Below are 15840 nucleotides of genomic sequence, written 5' to 3'. Positions count from 1 at the left end.
ATACCAAGGTAAAACCCCTTTTTCCTTTCTAACAGTATTTGACTCTTGACTTTAAGACCAAGAAAAGGCATCAGTTACAGCTTAAAACACTTACAGTGATCGAAGTGGAAGATATTCCACCTTGATATTAGTAAGCTGCTTAGCAAAAAACAGTGATGACATCCATCTGTATAACCAAACTTATATTTCCCATTACCTTGTTGTTTTGACAGTACAAACAAGCTCACTTTTGGCTTCGGTTTGCTTGTCAAATATTCCATAGGCAGTAGAAAGAAAATATTTCCATGTAATATGTCTCTGGCTACTTTTTAAGGAAGCTAGTGCAAGTTAGGCTTTGAGATAGAAATCACTAGGCTGAACAACTAAAAAGGGTTTATTATCATCATCAATATTCTGATCTTGCTCAGCACCGTGAACTGCACATGAAAGCCATTCAAATAAATAAACGGTGATAAAACTAATACTTACTGTCGTCGCAGATCTGACAGCTTGGCTGTCAAAGCAGAGATTTCCCCCAAGGAACGGAGGATATCATCTCTTTCCTTAGGCTCCTCACACAGTTCTGCAACTTTCCTTGCTTCAGCCATAATTCCCCGAATATGCTCTTCTCCTTCACTGCCCCCATTAGGATCTGCAAGCCAATTCTTCATAGAAAGAAGTTGTGTACAAGTGAAGACAAAAAGTGATGTTTATTCTATACATGCTCTCACAGAGAAAGAAATACCAATTCAGCTTTCAAAATTTTATTTAATAGGAAGTAGTTCTCAAAAGCAGTTTCTGTTTTGTAGGTACCATGAAATTATTCTGTTGCCTCATCGTTTTTCTGTTTTGAAAAAAAACATCAAACTAGATAAAATCTCCCCAAAGATTTTACATTCTCTCTCCCCTCAACATTTGCCAACCATATTTTAGAAGTAAAATTTAACTAGTGCCTTTAGAGACTGATATGTGGCTTTCAGAAAAAAAATGAAAACAGATGCTCTTGAGCCCAGTTGAGTATTTTCACAGAGCTCTTCCTAAAACATCCCATTACCATTTTATCTGATACATATATAATATTGATAATAATAGACATATATACACATTTAGATAAGGTGTATATATAGAAGGTTTATTATTTGATGACCATCATAATCACTACTGGGTAAGAGACAGACCACTGATGGATATTAAGAGTTACAAAAATAAAGGATCAATTCAAAGAAAATGCAGTTTCATTAACATCGTTTCACTTCTGTCATTAATACGAAGTTTAGGAACTCCACTCCTAAAACAGAGCCCAAAGAAAGGGCTCCAGTTTTATCCACAAGTAAGTCTGCTAATCTGAAACTCTTCTATTCTTTTTTTAATCAGATTAGTTTATACGCAAATTTAGGGAGTTCCATCATTTTAATTTAATAACCTTGACATTTTTAGTAATGCCATATTAGTTACCAAAAAAGATCATCAACTGAAGCAAAACTCACAGAATGCTGTAAATTACTGAATTTAAGATTTTTCTTTGTTAAAGCAAGTATCCCCTCTATGTTCCTCCTACCAAGTAACTGTGTTTTGTTTGGAAACAACTACAGTAGTTCAGTACAACAGCTCTAACAGTAGTAATGTCATCATGTTCTGAAGTATTTATTAACCACTAGTGGTACCTGAGCAGCATCAATCTTCTTAGCAATTGCCTGCTTAGAGTTGGTCATGGCCTCCAGCTTGCGAGCTGCATTCTCCACTTTGGCAGTGAGCAAGTCCAGCCCCTGGGACACCTGCTGGGCTTTCTGCATAGCCATGGGTGTAGCACCCTGTCCTCTGCCCAAGACAAGAAGAGCACCACAGATTCAGCTCAGGATTGACAAAAGCTATTTTCTAGTGAAGAGGCAACAAAATCTGTTTATGAGTATTCCCAGCAATTGTTGCAAGAGATACAGTATGTAATCAGATTTTGTTTTCTCCCTAAGGAAACAAAAACTGAGGAACAGAAGAGATAAAAACTAAGAGCGTATTTTCCCTATTCCAGAATGTGACACTTAGCATTCTCAGAAGAATAAATATTTTTCAGTGTCACAAAGTAAGGCTATTTAAGGATACTGTTCCATTAAAGTACCCAAGACAAGGCCTCTTCTCTCCTAATTTATAGACTGTTGCAGAGTCAGAATCTGCAGGAGTGAAAGCCTCACCTCATCTAAGTGAGGACTGCAAGTCAATAAAAAAAAATAAAATAAAATGTCTTAGCTGCCTTAATCACGTGACACACAAAGTTCAGCAGAATTTGTCAATGTAGGATAAACAACAACCACCATATGTGGTCTAACATCCCAAAAAACACCTAAAAAGTAGCATATGTATGTATCTTACAGTAATTGGGGTATATCCTCTTTGGAGAACAGACTTAACAGGAGAGTTTAAAATTTCGTTTCTGCCTAATTTGGAGGAAGGCTATGTGTTTGACAGCAAGCAAATTCGGAATTATCTACCTGAGCAATTCTGATCATCATGTTATGCAATTAACATTTCTCTTCTTAAAACATATTATTCTTATCAAAAAAGAAGAGATTGAAGTAAAAAAGGTAAAATACAGTTCTGGCCTGCTCTCCTACAGGTTAGGAAGTGACAATTGCAAGTTAAGGAGAAACATTTTAACAGCACTGGAGAAGTGTCCATCCCAAGTAAGAGCTTTACCTAGCCCGGAGGTCAGCCAGCTGATCGGTCATCTGCCCCAGGGTTTTGCACGTGCCCAGAATCTCTCTGCGCTCTTTGCCTGCACACAGCTCTCCTGCTTTGCCAGCTTCATCGAGGATCTGCCTTATGGCCTGCTCACCAGCATCCCCTGAGATGCAGGGTCAGTTAGTACAGCAACAAAGACATTCCTTGACATGTGTAAGAAATCTCCTGGTATCCCCATGTCACAACATATGAACTGCATTCATTTCAGTCATGAAAGTACATTTATCAAAAACTGAGACATACACCAAAAAACAACAATTCCCTCCAACTTTTCCAACTGTAGTAGTTTGGCTTTGATTGCACAGGAAGTTCATCTGATAAAGCCTTTCAACATTCAAATGGAACAGGCCTCTACCAAATTTTATTTGCTTGAAAGATACATACAAAGGTAAACAAATCCCTTATATAAGTAAAGGTGATTGTAATTAAGAGTATTTATGGCAGATTTTAATATTAGAAATTTTATGTCAAGACTGAAAGAAAAACACTTAAAGAGACTCTGTTAGGTAAATCTCAAGTTATAAAAATTTGAAAATACAACAGAAGAGATTTTAAATATTAGCCACAGCTGCAATTAAGTACTGTTCAATTAAATTCCTATGTTTTTGGGCTTACTGCTGGAATGCAAATTAAGAAGATGTATGTCCTACAGAATATATATCTTTTAGACCACTGAGAAGCAGCAAAGCTTCCTAGGTCATTAGACACAACCTGTTCAATACCCGATATCTAAAGAAAGGAATAAATACAGGCTCCTTCAGAATGATCCACTATGTAAGGGTTATTAATGCTTAAAGACAATTTTGTCTTAAACAACAGAAATAATAAGGCCTTCAAAAATTGAAATACTTTATGCTGCCATTTTTGTTTAAATATTACCTGGAGGTGCATTTGGATCTCTCAGCCAACCTTTTGCCTGATTCATCTTTGAATCTATCAAGGCTAAAGCTCTCTTCATGGCTTCAGTGTCCTTTACAAAAGAGAAACAAGCAAAATTATTCTCAAAACAAAAAATCGAAGCACAAGCAATCAATGCAACCCAAGCTGATAGAAGTTCTATAAAGCAGAGTCTACTTATAAAAACACATTCGTATAAGCAGTTCAAAACCCACTTTCAAACTAGCAGGTCATAATTGCTTCTTTCCAGTTAGAACAAACATTTTCATTTCACTCAAAATGCAAAAACTATGCATGCAATTTTAGTGATTTTTCTATTTCTTCATTTACTAGTGCTTTAATTTCTAAAGTTGGAGCTCTAAGCACACATCTTGGAGTTAGTTCCATTTTACATCATGGCACATAGAAAAGTTGTAATGTAACTGGAGTAAACTCTCCAGAGATGGAAATTTCCCAGTGAATTTTACTACTTATTCAGGGTAAGAGGCTGCACATCTGCATTTTTCACCTGCTCTGCTGCTTAAAATCAAACAGTTACTGTTTACAGAAAAATAAGACTAACAGCTAATTTCTGAAAGTCTCAGATACGGAGTTGAATGTCTTTAGAGAAAAACACACATATTTACATGTGACTGTTTAAAACCCTGAACTCCTCTGCCAGAGGCATCAAAGAAGCTGTTTTACTAGTATGCCACTACTATCCAACACCTCTGGCTGCAGGAGAAACAACCTCCCAATTCTGATTTCTCTGCACACCATTCATTGTTCATGTGCCGTCTCTCCACTAGAGGCCACGAGTTTTCCACCTTACATAAACGGCAGGACAGTGAAAACAGTAACAAGTACCTACATAAAAAGTTGTGGAAAAGCCAAAATAGCTTTTTATCATGGAAATTATTTGAAATGCATCTAACATCCCATGATTGGTATATAGATGATAAAAACAAGCCTGGCTCTCACGCTGTCATCTGAATCAGACTGCCCACATCCAACCTTTTGAATAGGAGCTTACTACCATCAGTGGTCAGTATCTGCTATAGCATGTGCTGTCCTCACAACACTAAAGAAACCCCACATTTTTGTGGAGTTGCTCATTCTGCATGTTTAGTCTCAAAGATACAACGCTGAATATTCTGGCGTTTTTATTCAGGCATGTTGGTCTGTCAGCTATTCATAAGGTGCTAGAATACAATTCAGCAATCAATTTTCTAAAATGCCATGTGTCACTGTTGAGTATTTTTAAAGGTTCTTGAATCACAGCCTGAGAGAGAGTACCGAAAGCAGAATTATTTTCACCTGGCTGACTCAATCTCAAATCTAGAAACTGCATCTCAGATCTTAGTCAGGACCTGTTTAAAAAAACGTCCAAAACATAGGACATGCAGCTAGGGGTGGGAGATGGGCTCATTATTTTAAAAGCCATCTTCTCTATAGCTTGAGAATTGTGCGTTTAATGTATGATAAGAGACAAGTAAATATTAATGGAATTTTTCAAATGTATATCTAAATCTTACTACCTATGAAAGTAGGTGTTACTGTTTTCTGTTGTTTATATCAGGCTGAAGCCACTTTAGTTTGAAATGAATGGTCTAATTCAGGCCTGTCTACCCAGAAATAATTTGAAACAACTAAATGAATTTTTTAAAAGGCAACAGATGTTTCTTATTGTGTCAATGAGATGATAGGTGTGGGCAGAGAAGAGAGTGTTGGGAAAACTGTCTTTGTCCCTCCCTTTTTACTCTCACAGGCTTTTGTGTTGTCTCAGCTGCCTGCAGGGTTGCAGTTTCAGCAGAATCATATAGAAGCCTCTGAATCTAAAGTCTAACATCTGAGGACAAGATCACGGGTGTTCCAGCTTTTGCATTCATGAATTTGTAATTGCCAGCACTACCCAAGCAGCAACAGGATCCATCTGAAGTTACATAACTGGATTGCTCTGCAGGGTAAGTCCTGCTACCCTGTGTCCCATATCTGCATTCAGGTTGGCAAAACACCGTCCCCTTCTCCTGTTTAAAAAAACATGGTGAAATCCTAGCATAGCAGTTGAAGTGTTTCAATACAACTGCTCTTAAAGCACCAATTTACCATCTTCACAGCCCAAGGAATCCCTCTCAGCTTCAGCCTGATAAGGAGTTTTCACTGCAATGAGCTGAGTAATGCAATAGAAGACTAGAATGCATCCTTAACTAGGTTTGCTGGTACAGCACTTTTGTTTCTGCCAGAGCTGTGTCTCGTGTCAGATACACTTGGCCACCAACAAAGGTGTAGCCATACTGAAATGTCTGGACATATCCACCAATTCAGGTTGTTTAAGAAAGAAGAAGGAAGACAAAAGCAGAAACAGTAATCTAAGAAAACACAGCAACTTGCTCAAGGTCTCACTGCTTCAAAGTGTCTTGATAGTCCTGATTTCTGTAGCTGTTTAAATACCTTATTCCTCCCTAAACAGTTAAATACGTTTAAAATTTAACTCTTTGGGATTTGCCAACAGAATATCAGTTGCAAGCATGAAAATTTTTTTTTAAATCCTACAGCTATCCTACAAAAAAAGTTATATAGTTTTATCAGCAAAAATTGATTCCTTCCCTCCTCTCCCTGCCAACAGTTTTCCTGTTGGCAAAAGGAATTTCATTAACAAAATCAGCACTACTACATTTTCAGAAGAGATAAACAATTTCAGTTAACCAAGTTAAACAACTAGGGCAACACTGTCTGAAGGGAAAAGAGCAAGTTGGATTTTTTCCAAATCAATTCCTAAAGCAAATATTATTTAAGACACTTTTATGCATCATTTCTGCCACTACCAAGAATTTTGAGCTTATTCAGGGAGCAGGTGGTATTGGCTCTGCTATGCAAAAGAGCAAAATAAATCCTACACAATTCCTTGCTGGATGTAGACACAACCTCTGACTCAATAAAGTGGTCTAGTCTAAGTATATCTGCATTTCATGACCAAAGAAGGCAACATTAGAAGAAATAGGCAAAGCCAGTGTTCTGGCAGGATAGATAGCTTAGTCACCATTCAGGGTTCAATCCTGCAAGATATTAGATATTTCTCAGCTTTTTACAGCTGTTAACTCCCTCCAATTCCATGGAAATGGAAGATGTCTGCATTGAGTATTACTTCAAATTTATTTAAAAATAGGCACTAATAATATACAAGAGAAAATTAAATTCCTCTTTAAAATGAAAAATTCAAAGAAAAAAGGTTCAAAGCTATGAATTAAAGAAAAGGATACATTTTTTTCCCCCAAGATTTTGGCCAAAAATAGCATTTCAATTCTAAAGCACCATACTATTTTTAAAATCCAGTGTAAGCAGAGATTATTGCAATCCAGTAATAATAATGTGCATTCCAGAGTCTAGAAAGACCAACAAAATAGTTTACCTACAACTCCTACAACTTTGGCTCCATACCTTGTTCATTCTCCACTATCTCTAGACAGATTGTGATAGTTCAAGGTATAAATACCTCAAGATAGAGTAATAAACATAAAATAAAGTCCAACATCAGCAATAGCATGTACTACACAAATAAAAATTCAAGGCTGGGCATCCCCAAACACCTTACTTTATTCCAGAAAAGCATGGGGAAAATCTTTCCTTAGACCACCAGGCACAACATGCATGCAACATGACCTCAACTACAACTAAAATAGCTCCTTCATCTCCCTCCCAGCAAAATAATAAATCAATTGTTAGGTATGTGTGCAAATACAGGGTAAGGTCTGTAAAAGGTGGCCACTAGCAAACTAGTTTCTGCTTCTTCATCCCACTGCATTTTTCAATTCAAATGCTTTGTCATCATTGTTTGATTAATGCCCAGTGCTATAGTTCCAAATCATCAGCATACCTTAATTCAAAAACAAAATGCAACTAAAAAGTTTTCAGTTCAGAACAGAATGATACTTTGATTATACTAATCCACACAACATATCTATGCATTAAGCATAACGACCAACATTTTCCAATACCAACTATTTTCTTAATTAAATCCTTTATTAATCTGCCTCACTAGCAAGATGAGTAAGAATTTCCTGAAGCTAAATTGCCAACTGTTTGCAACAGACATTTTTCTTTACCACAAAAATTTCCAAATTTGTTGTGTGAAATAAAATTGTATTCATATTTCATAAAATACAGGAAAGCTTAAATCCAAAAATAAAACTGAATTGAAAAAGCAACCATACAAGACTGCAGTTTTAGGCCTAGACCTAAAGAACACAAACCATCTAAACCAAAGGCAGGCTGTGGGTAAAACACTAAGGAATAGACAAAATTCCTGGCTTAATAAAGCTTTCTGGCCATGCAGAAAGCTCATTCCTGCCTGACTGGACCCTTTATTTGTCACTACAGAGACTAATAACAAATTAACACAAAAGCATTCAGCAAGAATGTGCTGTAAAATCTTGCCCTAACTCTAATCAGATTCAGAAAGAGTCTTAATGCAGATCAGCTTGCAATTACCATTCTTAGTCACAGCCAATTCACACACAGCTAAACAGAGCTGTTAGGATCCTTTTAAAACTTTGTGTGTATATATGTAAGTAGATAGGCCAGTGTCACAGCTGGAACACGAAGAAGCTGCACAGCACACAGTCTGCACACAGCACAAAATCCCACAGACATGCTTTTTTGGGGTTTAATACAAGGTACAGGTGGAGGGTGTGGAAGAAAGCTTACCTTCTAAAGGTGATAAAAGGGTAAGAAACAGGACAACAAAAACAAAGATGCATACAGTAGTCAAAATAAGGAAGTGATAGTGACAAAATAACTCAAGAGGCAAACTAAGGGTCAAGTGCCAAACAACATAGGCCAAAGTGATTTTTGTCTTGGTTATATCAATGTTAGATTTCCTGCAAGACTTGGTTTGCTAAATAGTCTGGCTTCAGGTCTCAATACATTTTTTGTTATTTGTTGCTCATTGCCTTAACCCTTTAAAAAAATACCTTCAGCAATTTACTTCCAAGTACTCAAAAAAAAATCCAAAAAGAACTTGTCAGGAATTTCAGTTATGCAGCTGCATTTATTTGTAAGCCCACAACACTTTTATGATTCTGTCAGACCTGTTTTAGTCTTCCAGACATTTCAGTAGCTTCAGCATCACTTCAGAGCAGCACTTAGCTCCAGGTAAGTGGTTGCAGTCACTCACACAGCTGAACACTGAGTTGTAAGGAACTGATCCTGTCCCTATGCCAGCTTCACAGGCATCACACACACCCAGAACGCCTGTTCAATCTAACAGATTTCTTTGAGACAAGACGAACACCTGAAATTTACTCTCATATGTCCAGAATAAAAATGAGGCGGGGGAAAAGGAGCAGTTGTTCAAAGAGGAATCCCCCAAAATTGACTAAAATTTCTCAATTCCAAGCCTTCTGCACAAAGAATACAACAGTAGCCTATCTTTTCTAGCAGGATCTAGAAGAAAAATCTCAATCTCACTTAGGAATGCCTAGCTACAAGACCAGTTGAATGTACAGAACAATAACTTTTATACCTAACTTTCCTCTGTCAAAAATGATTTGGTAGGGTAGTTATACACAGGCAAAAAATCCTTCTCTGAGTGGAATTCCAGGACTTCCTAATGATGCCAAAACTAAAGCGTGAATAAATCTATCTTCTGTTTGACCACTGAGATGCAGTAAACCACTGAACCACCTTCAAATGGCACACTAGTTTAACTTTGCTCATTGAAAGCTCATTTTGAAAGATACAATCAATATCTTTATCTCTGAAGACATTTGACCTTGAAGAGATTATATGATGCGATTACATAGTGTTGCAAAACTGATGCACAAATACATATTTCCATGGTCTCAAAAGCACAAGTTTATAAGGGTAAAACACAGCAGACAAAAATTAGACTTCTATATACAAAGGTAGATATGAAAATACCTTGCTCGCCCAGGCATCTTCATCCCAGGAAGTGAGTTGCAATACACGAATTATTTCATTTATCTCAGCACTCATTTTCTCTACTGTGAAATTGCGATTTTTCAAGGCCTCTTCTATTCCCTGGCTTTTAGAATTTTTTGTGGTTACAAAAATCTTCATAGCTGTGAAAATACCAGAGATTAGAAAATGGTACATGCAAGAACCAATCAGTGGTTGAGTTTTCCTTCTACTGCATTCATATGCAACATTTTTTTTTGCATGGACCATTTTATCTCAAAGAGATTGTAGTTTTAATACAGGAAGCACAGTTACTTGCAACTGATTACAGATGTCGAGGTTATTTTTAATAAACGTAAGGCATTGGAACTCCAGTTCAAAACAGTAATTCAGAATGGTATTAAAAAGCAAAGCAAAAAATACCTGAAATAAGTACAGGCAATAGCTCCTTCACTGTATTCATGGAGTTTACCAGCATAACCCTATGTTCCTGGTGAGTTAATTCCTGTTGTCTCTCATCAATCATTTTGGCCATCTTTGTCATTCCTAAGGATTAAAGTAATTGAACATTGAAACACTTGAGATTTCTAAACAAGAATAAGGCATAATGATTGATGAAAACTATATTGAAGTTTAAAAATTTTTTTATTAGCTAGCAGCTGTTACTTTAAACACATTCCAGATACTTCAGAGAAGTCACCTATTCAAAACCTAGCCACTATGTAAAGTAGAATGGACTACTTAAAATTCTTGATTTAAAATCCTATCAATAAAATAGGACAATACTTGAAATTACTGTTTTAGGACATGAAGTCATTTAATGAACACTGGAAGCTGATTTAGGGTGGGGGGGGAGGGTGTCATCTTTTCTCTTAAGATTTGATCCATGCCTTAAGTGAAGGACAGAAAAAGGAAACATCAGGATTTTGTTTGTTTGCTTTGAGGTTCTACCAGAGATCAGGAACTGTATTTATTTATACTTCATATTTGACAGAAATATTTCAGTACCCTAGAAGCCTGAAAAGAATTAAATTTATTCTAGAGCAGATCTATTTTCAATAGCTAAGACTTGTGAGGTTTATGACACAGTGCACATGAAAACTTCAGACACAGCTTCATAAAAACTTGAGATTATTTAAATTGGTGCTGTTGTGGTCCCACTCCTCCTCCTACAGGATATAAAACTGGAAGGAAGCTGTGTATTCTTTGCCTGAATTACCTTTCTGCTGGTTAGTATCTTAGGCATCTTAACACTGCTTTTGTGATACCACTGAAAAGTAGTAGGATCATCACACTGACAGCACAGAGAGGCAAGCTGTGCAGAACCACATTTCCTTTTAAATGACAAAAGCCTTAATAGGTAACCATGTTCCCCTCTCTGCTTCCAACACAAAACCTGTAAGCACTTCCTTGATTTTAAGTGTACCTGCTCATACTCCTATTATTCGTATAGTACTGACATGAATGGTCGAGTTCAGATGCCCATTAATAGAACTACAGGGAACAAGAACTACAGGCATTTTGTGGGCATGGGCTGCAAATGCTGAGCAGCAGCCAGCTCAGGCAAAGACAGAGCTTCTACAGCATTCCAGAAGCACAAGGTTCACTATTTATTCAGAATACCGTGAATTTAGAGAAGATTATTCGCAATAAAGGTAGCAAGCCTACATCTCACTCTAAGACACTTGCCCAAGACCTCTGTCATACACATGTAACAGCAAATTACGCCTGCGAGGTTCAGTGAAAAGACCCAAATGCTGGTAACTGAGCCAAACAGAGCAAACTGAAGTTAGGGGAAACTTCCATTTTAAAGACATGTAAGACAATAACCACAGAGAAACTAAAAGCGTATATACCAAGTTGAAGAAAAAGTTTCAGGAAAAGAGAAGATTGCCCTTTTTGTTTTATGTTTTTCCTGTTCAAAATGAGACAAAAACTTGAAGGTAACTTCTGATGGGAAATAAACGTTTAGAGAACACTTTACCTCCATATGGAACTTTAAAGTTTTTCCACATCTAGAAACAAGGTCAAGTCTACATGTGTTAAATAAAAACAGGATAATCTAGAAACATGCTCTGTGCCATGATAGCTCTTGCTCATTTCATTCATCACCTAGCACATTACACATGTATTTATAAACATAAAGTATTAACTAGATTCCCGAGGTTTTTATATAAGTGTTCTTTAGTTCAGTGTAATTTTAATTCCAGCATCTTCCTACACTTCCTGCCACCACCACATCTCAATTTTACAGAATGTTTTTGTTAAATACTTGGTGTTAACTTTTTGTTAACTACTCCATGCTGAAGCCAAAGCATTTGAAATAGCAGATGACGCAGATTAACGGTAGGTTTCCTCTACAACAATAAAGAGATTGAGACCAATCACTTCCACCACTGAAAGTGTGACTTAACACAGTGAAGTAAACGAGTAGTGAAGGAGCATCAAAAAGCGAACAAAGAATTGCTGTAACAGCTGGGCTTTTGTATTATACTTCAAGACAGCTATTTCTGCAACCTCATTAAGATGTTAATATATGACATATAGATTATACTATTCCAAGAAATTCCTACTGGGCTATCTATCTCAGCCAGTACAGACATTTTATCAGCTTAATGGATTTTATATCTGTGAGTGCTTAGTTACACAGCTTTTTCATTTTTTTTTGTTTTATCCTTACTAATGCATACTTACTTCCTTCACAGTATAGGAAAAGTATAGTACATATCATCCATGTAGCACATATAATTTACCAACATCATTGCCTTCTTAGAAGAGACTGTGAAACACACAGAGTCAGTCTTTCCAATAGAAACTTCCAAAGCAACTGCTTTACCATTGTCCCAACATTCAAAAACTTGGGTGAGGAAGGTGTTGGAGGGAAAACAAAGTAGTGGAAAAGACTACACTTAGTATACTTATGAAAGACTGGAGTAAACCAAACCTGGCCCTAAATTCTTCGTGTAAGTCACCAAATCCTCCATTGTCTCTACCACTTCTGCCACAGTGAGATATTCCAATATTCCTTTGCAGACACGGATGATTTTACGGACCTAAAAGAGGAACATGCCATTATTCCTTAGGTAAAGCTAAGTTACACTTGAATTAGAAATGCAAACCTGTTATTAGAACAGTTTAGTTACAGCATTTGCTAACATGACAAATGGGCAATCACAAAAGGCTGAGATACTGTGTAAATTACCCAAAATGCCATGAGTCAAGTTCCGTAATGACAAGCCAATATTTAATCAGCTTTCCACTACTCAGAAATGCAAAATCCTACTTCCAATGTTTTCACTTTGTAAGGTAAATGAAGGCTAACATTGAGAAAATAGGTTAGAAAGAACTTCATCTATGTATGCTGTCATGCTTGAACTTTTTATTGCAATTTCATCAATTAAAATATTTAACATAAATCACAAAGCAAAACTACATAAAAAGCAGACTTCAAGCTTTCAGAGGAAGTATCATTCACCATACAGCTTTACATATGGATAAAGCATTACTCAGCATTCCAGCAGAGAAGACAGATCCAACACCTCAAACTTTCCAGAAAAATCTGTGAAGGCTGTACTTAATTTACCTCTGGACCTCTGCCTCAGCTTAACTTTTTCAGTTCACATTTGATTCCAAAATAATTCTGTCAGTACATCTTCTAACCTCCTGAACCACATAACTTCTGACATCACTACATAAAATTCTTATCAAAGAGCAAGTTAATTAATATTTAATATGTAGCAACCACATGCAGTCCTCAGGACCTGGAACAGATCAAAGCTTCCTCAGAAACTCATTTCAGTTTGTCCCAATGTTAGTTTATATTGAAACACAGGACAGACACATGCCAACTTAAGTACTTGTGAAAAGTCAATCATTCCTGACTAATGTCTTTCTTTTGGTTAGCAAGGAGTTGTCAGGTGAGTTCCACAAAGCATTAACTTCACAAAAGTCAATTCATTTCCTAAACACTAGAAACAGAGATTAAAAGCTATTAACTTCCTTGAAAGTCCTGTAACACTTCTATTAAAAAACATTTAAAATAATGAGAATCAGAACTGCCACAGAGAAATCTCATGGCATTCTCCTCCTTTCAGAGGAACATGCTAACAGTGCCATGAGCTGATTAAATTAGACAAGAATACAATGTTAGACCACTCACAACAACAAGAAGAGCAAGACAATTCCATAGGTTAACAGATTGTTGCAAAATTAGGATTAACATCAGCGTTTCTAACAGCATGAGCTTTATCTCTTCATTGTAGCACGATACTTCTTATCTAGAAATGAGCAAGACTCCACATGCCCAGAAAGAGCATCAAAACTATGATTCGTAACAAAAAAAAATTTTCAAATATAAGACATTTAAGCTTCCTTGCAACTATGGGGGTTTTTTGTACATATGAGGATGGAGAAAAAGCACTTCTGAGTCAGTTTTTGGCTTGTGCAGAAGCCAAAACGTAGCAACTGCTAGATTTATCAGAATACATCTTCTGCCTGACCAGCCAGCCAGTCCAAATTTGTATTACCTCTCATGCCCCAAGGCCAATTAAATTACCTGAGCTAATGAGCCAGACAAACACTTAGAAAGTGGCCTAGGGGCTTTTCAGTGAAGGGATACAGAAAATATAAGGATCAGTAATGGGTGTGGTGAAGGAAATACAGAAAAGCATCAGGAAGGTATCAGACAGCTGATGAGATCTGGCCTTTTTGAGCAATAATCACAGGCAACACCTAAACATTACGTCATGCAAAAATGCTCCTAACAAAACAGAGCAACAAGTCTAAGCTCCTTCTGACAGAAAGAAATGCAAAATATGCTTCCAATCAAGCTAAAATGGTCAAACCCTCATTAATCTATTCAACAGTTCGGTTCAGCTCATCTATTTAGGGGGACATTTTAACTTATAACTGTTGTGCAGGCACCTATGTCAGTCATGCTGGGATTCCTACCTCCGCTTCATCGAATGTCAGGAGCAAGTCTGATGTTCCAGAAAGGATTCCTCTTGATCCATCAATGAGATAGTCACGAGCTGGCACTGAATAAGGATCTGCCTGCAGCATCTGGGCTGCCCGAACAAGTTTGGTGCAGGCGTTCTCCACTCTGTGGAAAGCCAGCAGACAACACTTGCTGATTAGCTTCTGTCAGTATGACAACGGACTTGAGGAAATGTTGGATTTATTTTTAACTTTACCACCTGAAGCATCGCAAGCAAACTGATCATTCTGCACCTTTAAGTTTAAAAGGCAAGAGTATTTATTGTATTTATTCTAACAAAGAAGTCACCAGCAACCATACAACCCAGTTTTTCACAGGTCACACAATCTTCCCATGTTTAATGTACCCCTTATAGAGCACACAGTACAGTGTCACTAAGGAGAGCTCCCAACCCAGCAAAATACCTTAACAGGCTTCAAGGACAGGGAACAAAACAATTATTCTTTTAGGACTTCACAATCAAAGTAACTGTTAACTTTTATCAGCCTTGTATAGGCATTGTTATTCAAGTAGCAGTCGCCATTAATAAATATTAAATGACAGCTACACATTAAGACAAAATAACACAGTTTTAAGAAAACCAAGACACCGTGCCCTACTCTTTGAAGCTGTAGTCCAGGTCTTCAGAATGTCAACATTCTTAGAAAGAGCATTTAAAATAACCACAAAATGTAGTGGTAAGGTACAATGTTCAAATGCAGCTTGCAATGCCAGACATAAAAGCAGAAAGGTTTTGCAAGATATTACAGTATGTAACTACAGTAACACAAAAGGTACTTCCAAGAAGAAAATGAGCTCTGAAATTAGGTTCCATCAAACCATTTAACAATTTTAAAATATCAAAAATTGGAAGACTGAAAATGTTTTGGTTTTGTTCTCTTTAAATTACCTTGTGACAACTTTGCAAAATACAAAATTCAGACTTCCCTTTCATGTTAGCTATGCTACTCATGACTGTAGTTACTGACTACACTGTGACTTTCCTCCACTGTCTCCCATTTCCTTTAAGTGTAGTGTAATACACAGGCTCTGCACACGTGAGTGCCAGGTGTTCATTCAATAACATGAGGATCCAACAAACATTGAACACTTTTATTACAACAATGCTACCTCTTACCATCATTTCTGCATGCTTGTCACATAGCCCATTTTCTACTGAACACTTGGATACACTCTCTTATCATCTTTTAGTTAAGTACTTTTGGAAAGTTACAGTTAACCCATTTTTCCCCTCCATATTCTTTGCTAACACAAATATTAGAACTTAATGGTTACATCTCAATTTAACCAGTAGAAATAAGACACCCATTACAGGAAAACACTTTTGTCCAGAAAGTAAA

At 36.9% G+C, this 15840-nt stretch overlaps 1 protein-coding gene across 3 annotated transcripts in view; it reads right to left on the bottom strand.

Annotated features, from left to right (window-relative positions):
* Positions 1 to 15840, bottom strand: part of VCL (vinculin) — a 60377-nt gene that overhangs the window by 17146 nt on the left and 27391 nt on the right. For all 3 annotated transcript variants that reach the window (XM_039554442.1, XM_039554444.1, XM_039554443.1), the window contains exons 3-10: positions 14455 to 14605; positions 12449 to 12557; positions 9928 to 10050; positions 9508 to 9668; positions 3592 to 3682; positions 2668 to 2815; positions 1644 to 1797; positions 469 to 644 (exon numbers count right to left, since the gene is read on the bottom strand). In XM_039554442.1, coding sequence (XP_039410376.1) covers positions 469 to 644; positions 1644 to 1797; positions 2668 to 2815; positions 3592 to 3682; positions 9508 to 9668; positions 9928 to 10050; positions 12449 to 12557; positions 14455 to 14605 — 1113 coding nt within the window. The remainder of the gene's footprint in view (positions 1 to 468; positions 645 to 1643; positions 1798 to 2667; positions 2816 to 3591; positions 3683 to 9507; positions 9669 to 9927; positions 10051 to 12448; positions 12558 to 14454; positions 14606 to 15840) is intronic.

Source organism: Corvus cornix, chromosome 6 (assembly GCF_000738735.6).
Source record: "Corvus cornix cornix isolate S_Up_H32 chromosome 6, ASM73873v5, whole genome shotgun sequence".
NCBI lineage: Eukaryota > Metazoa > Chordata > Aves > Passeriformes > Corvidae > Corvus > Corvus cornix.
The sequence above is the reverse complement of the archived record's forward strand: the minus strand, read 5'-3'. Positions and strand labels throughout refer to the sequence as shown.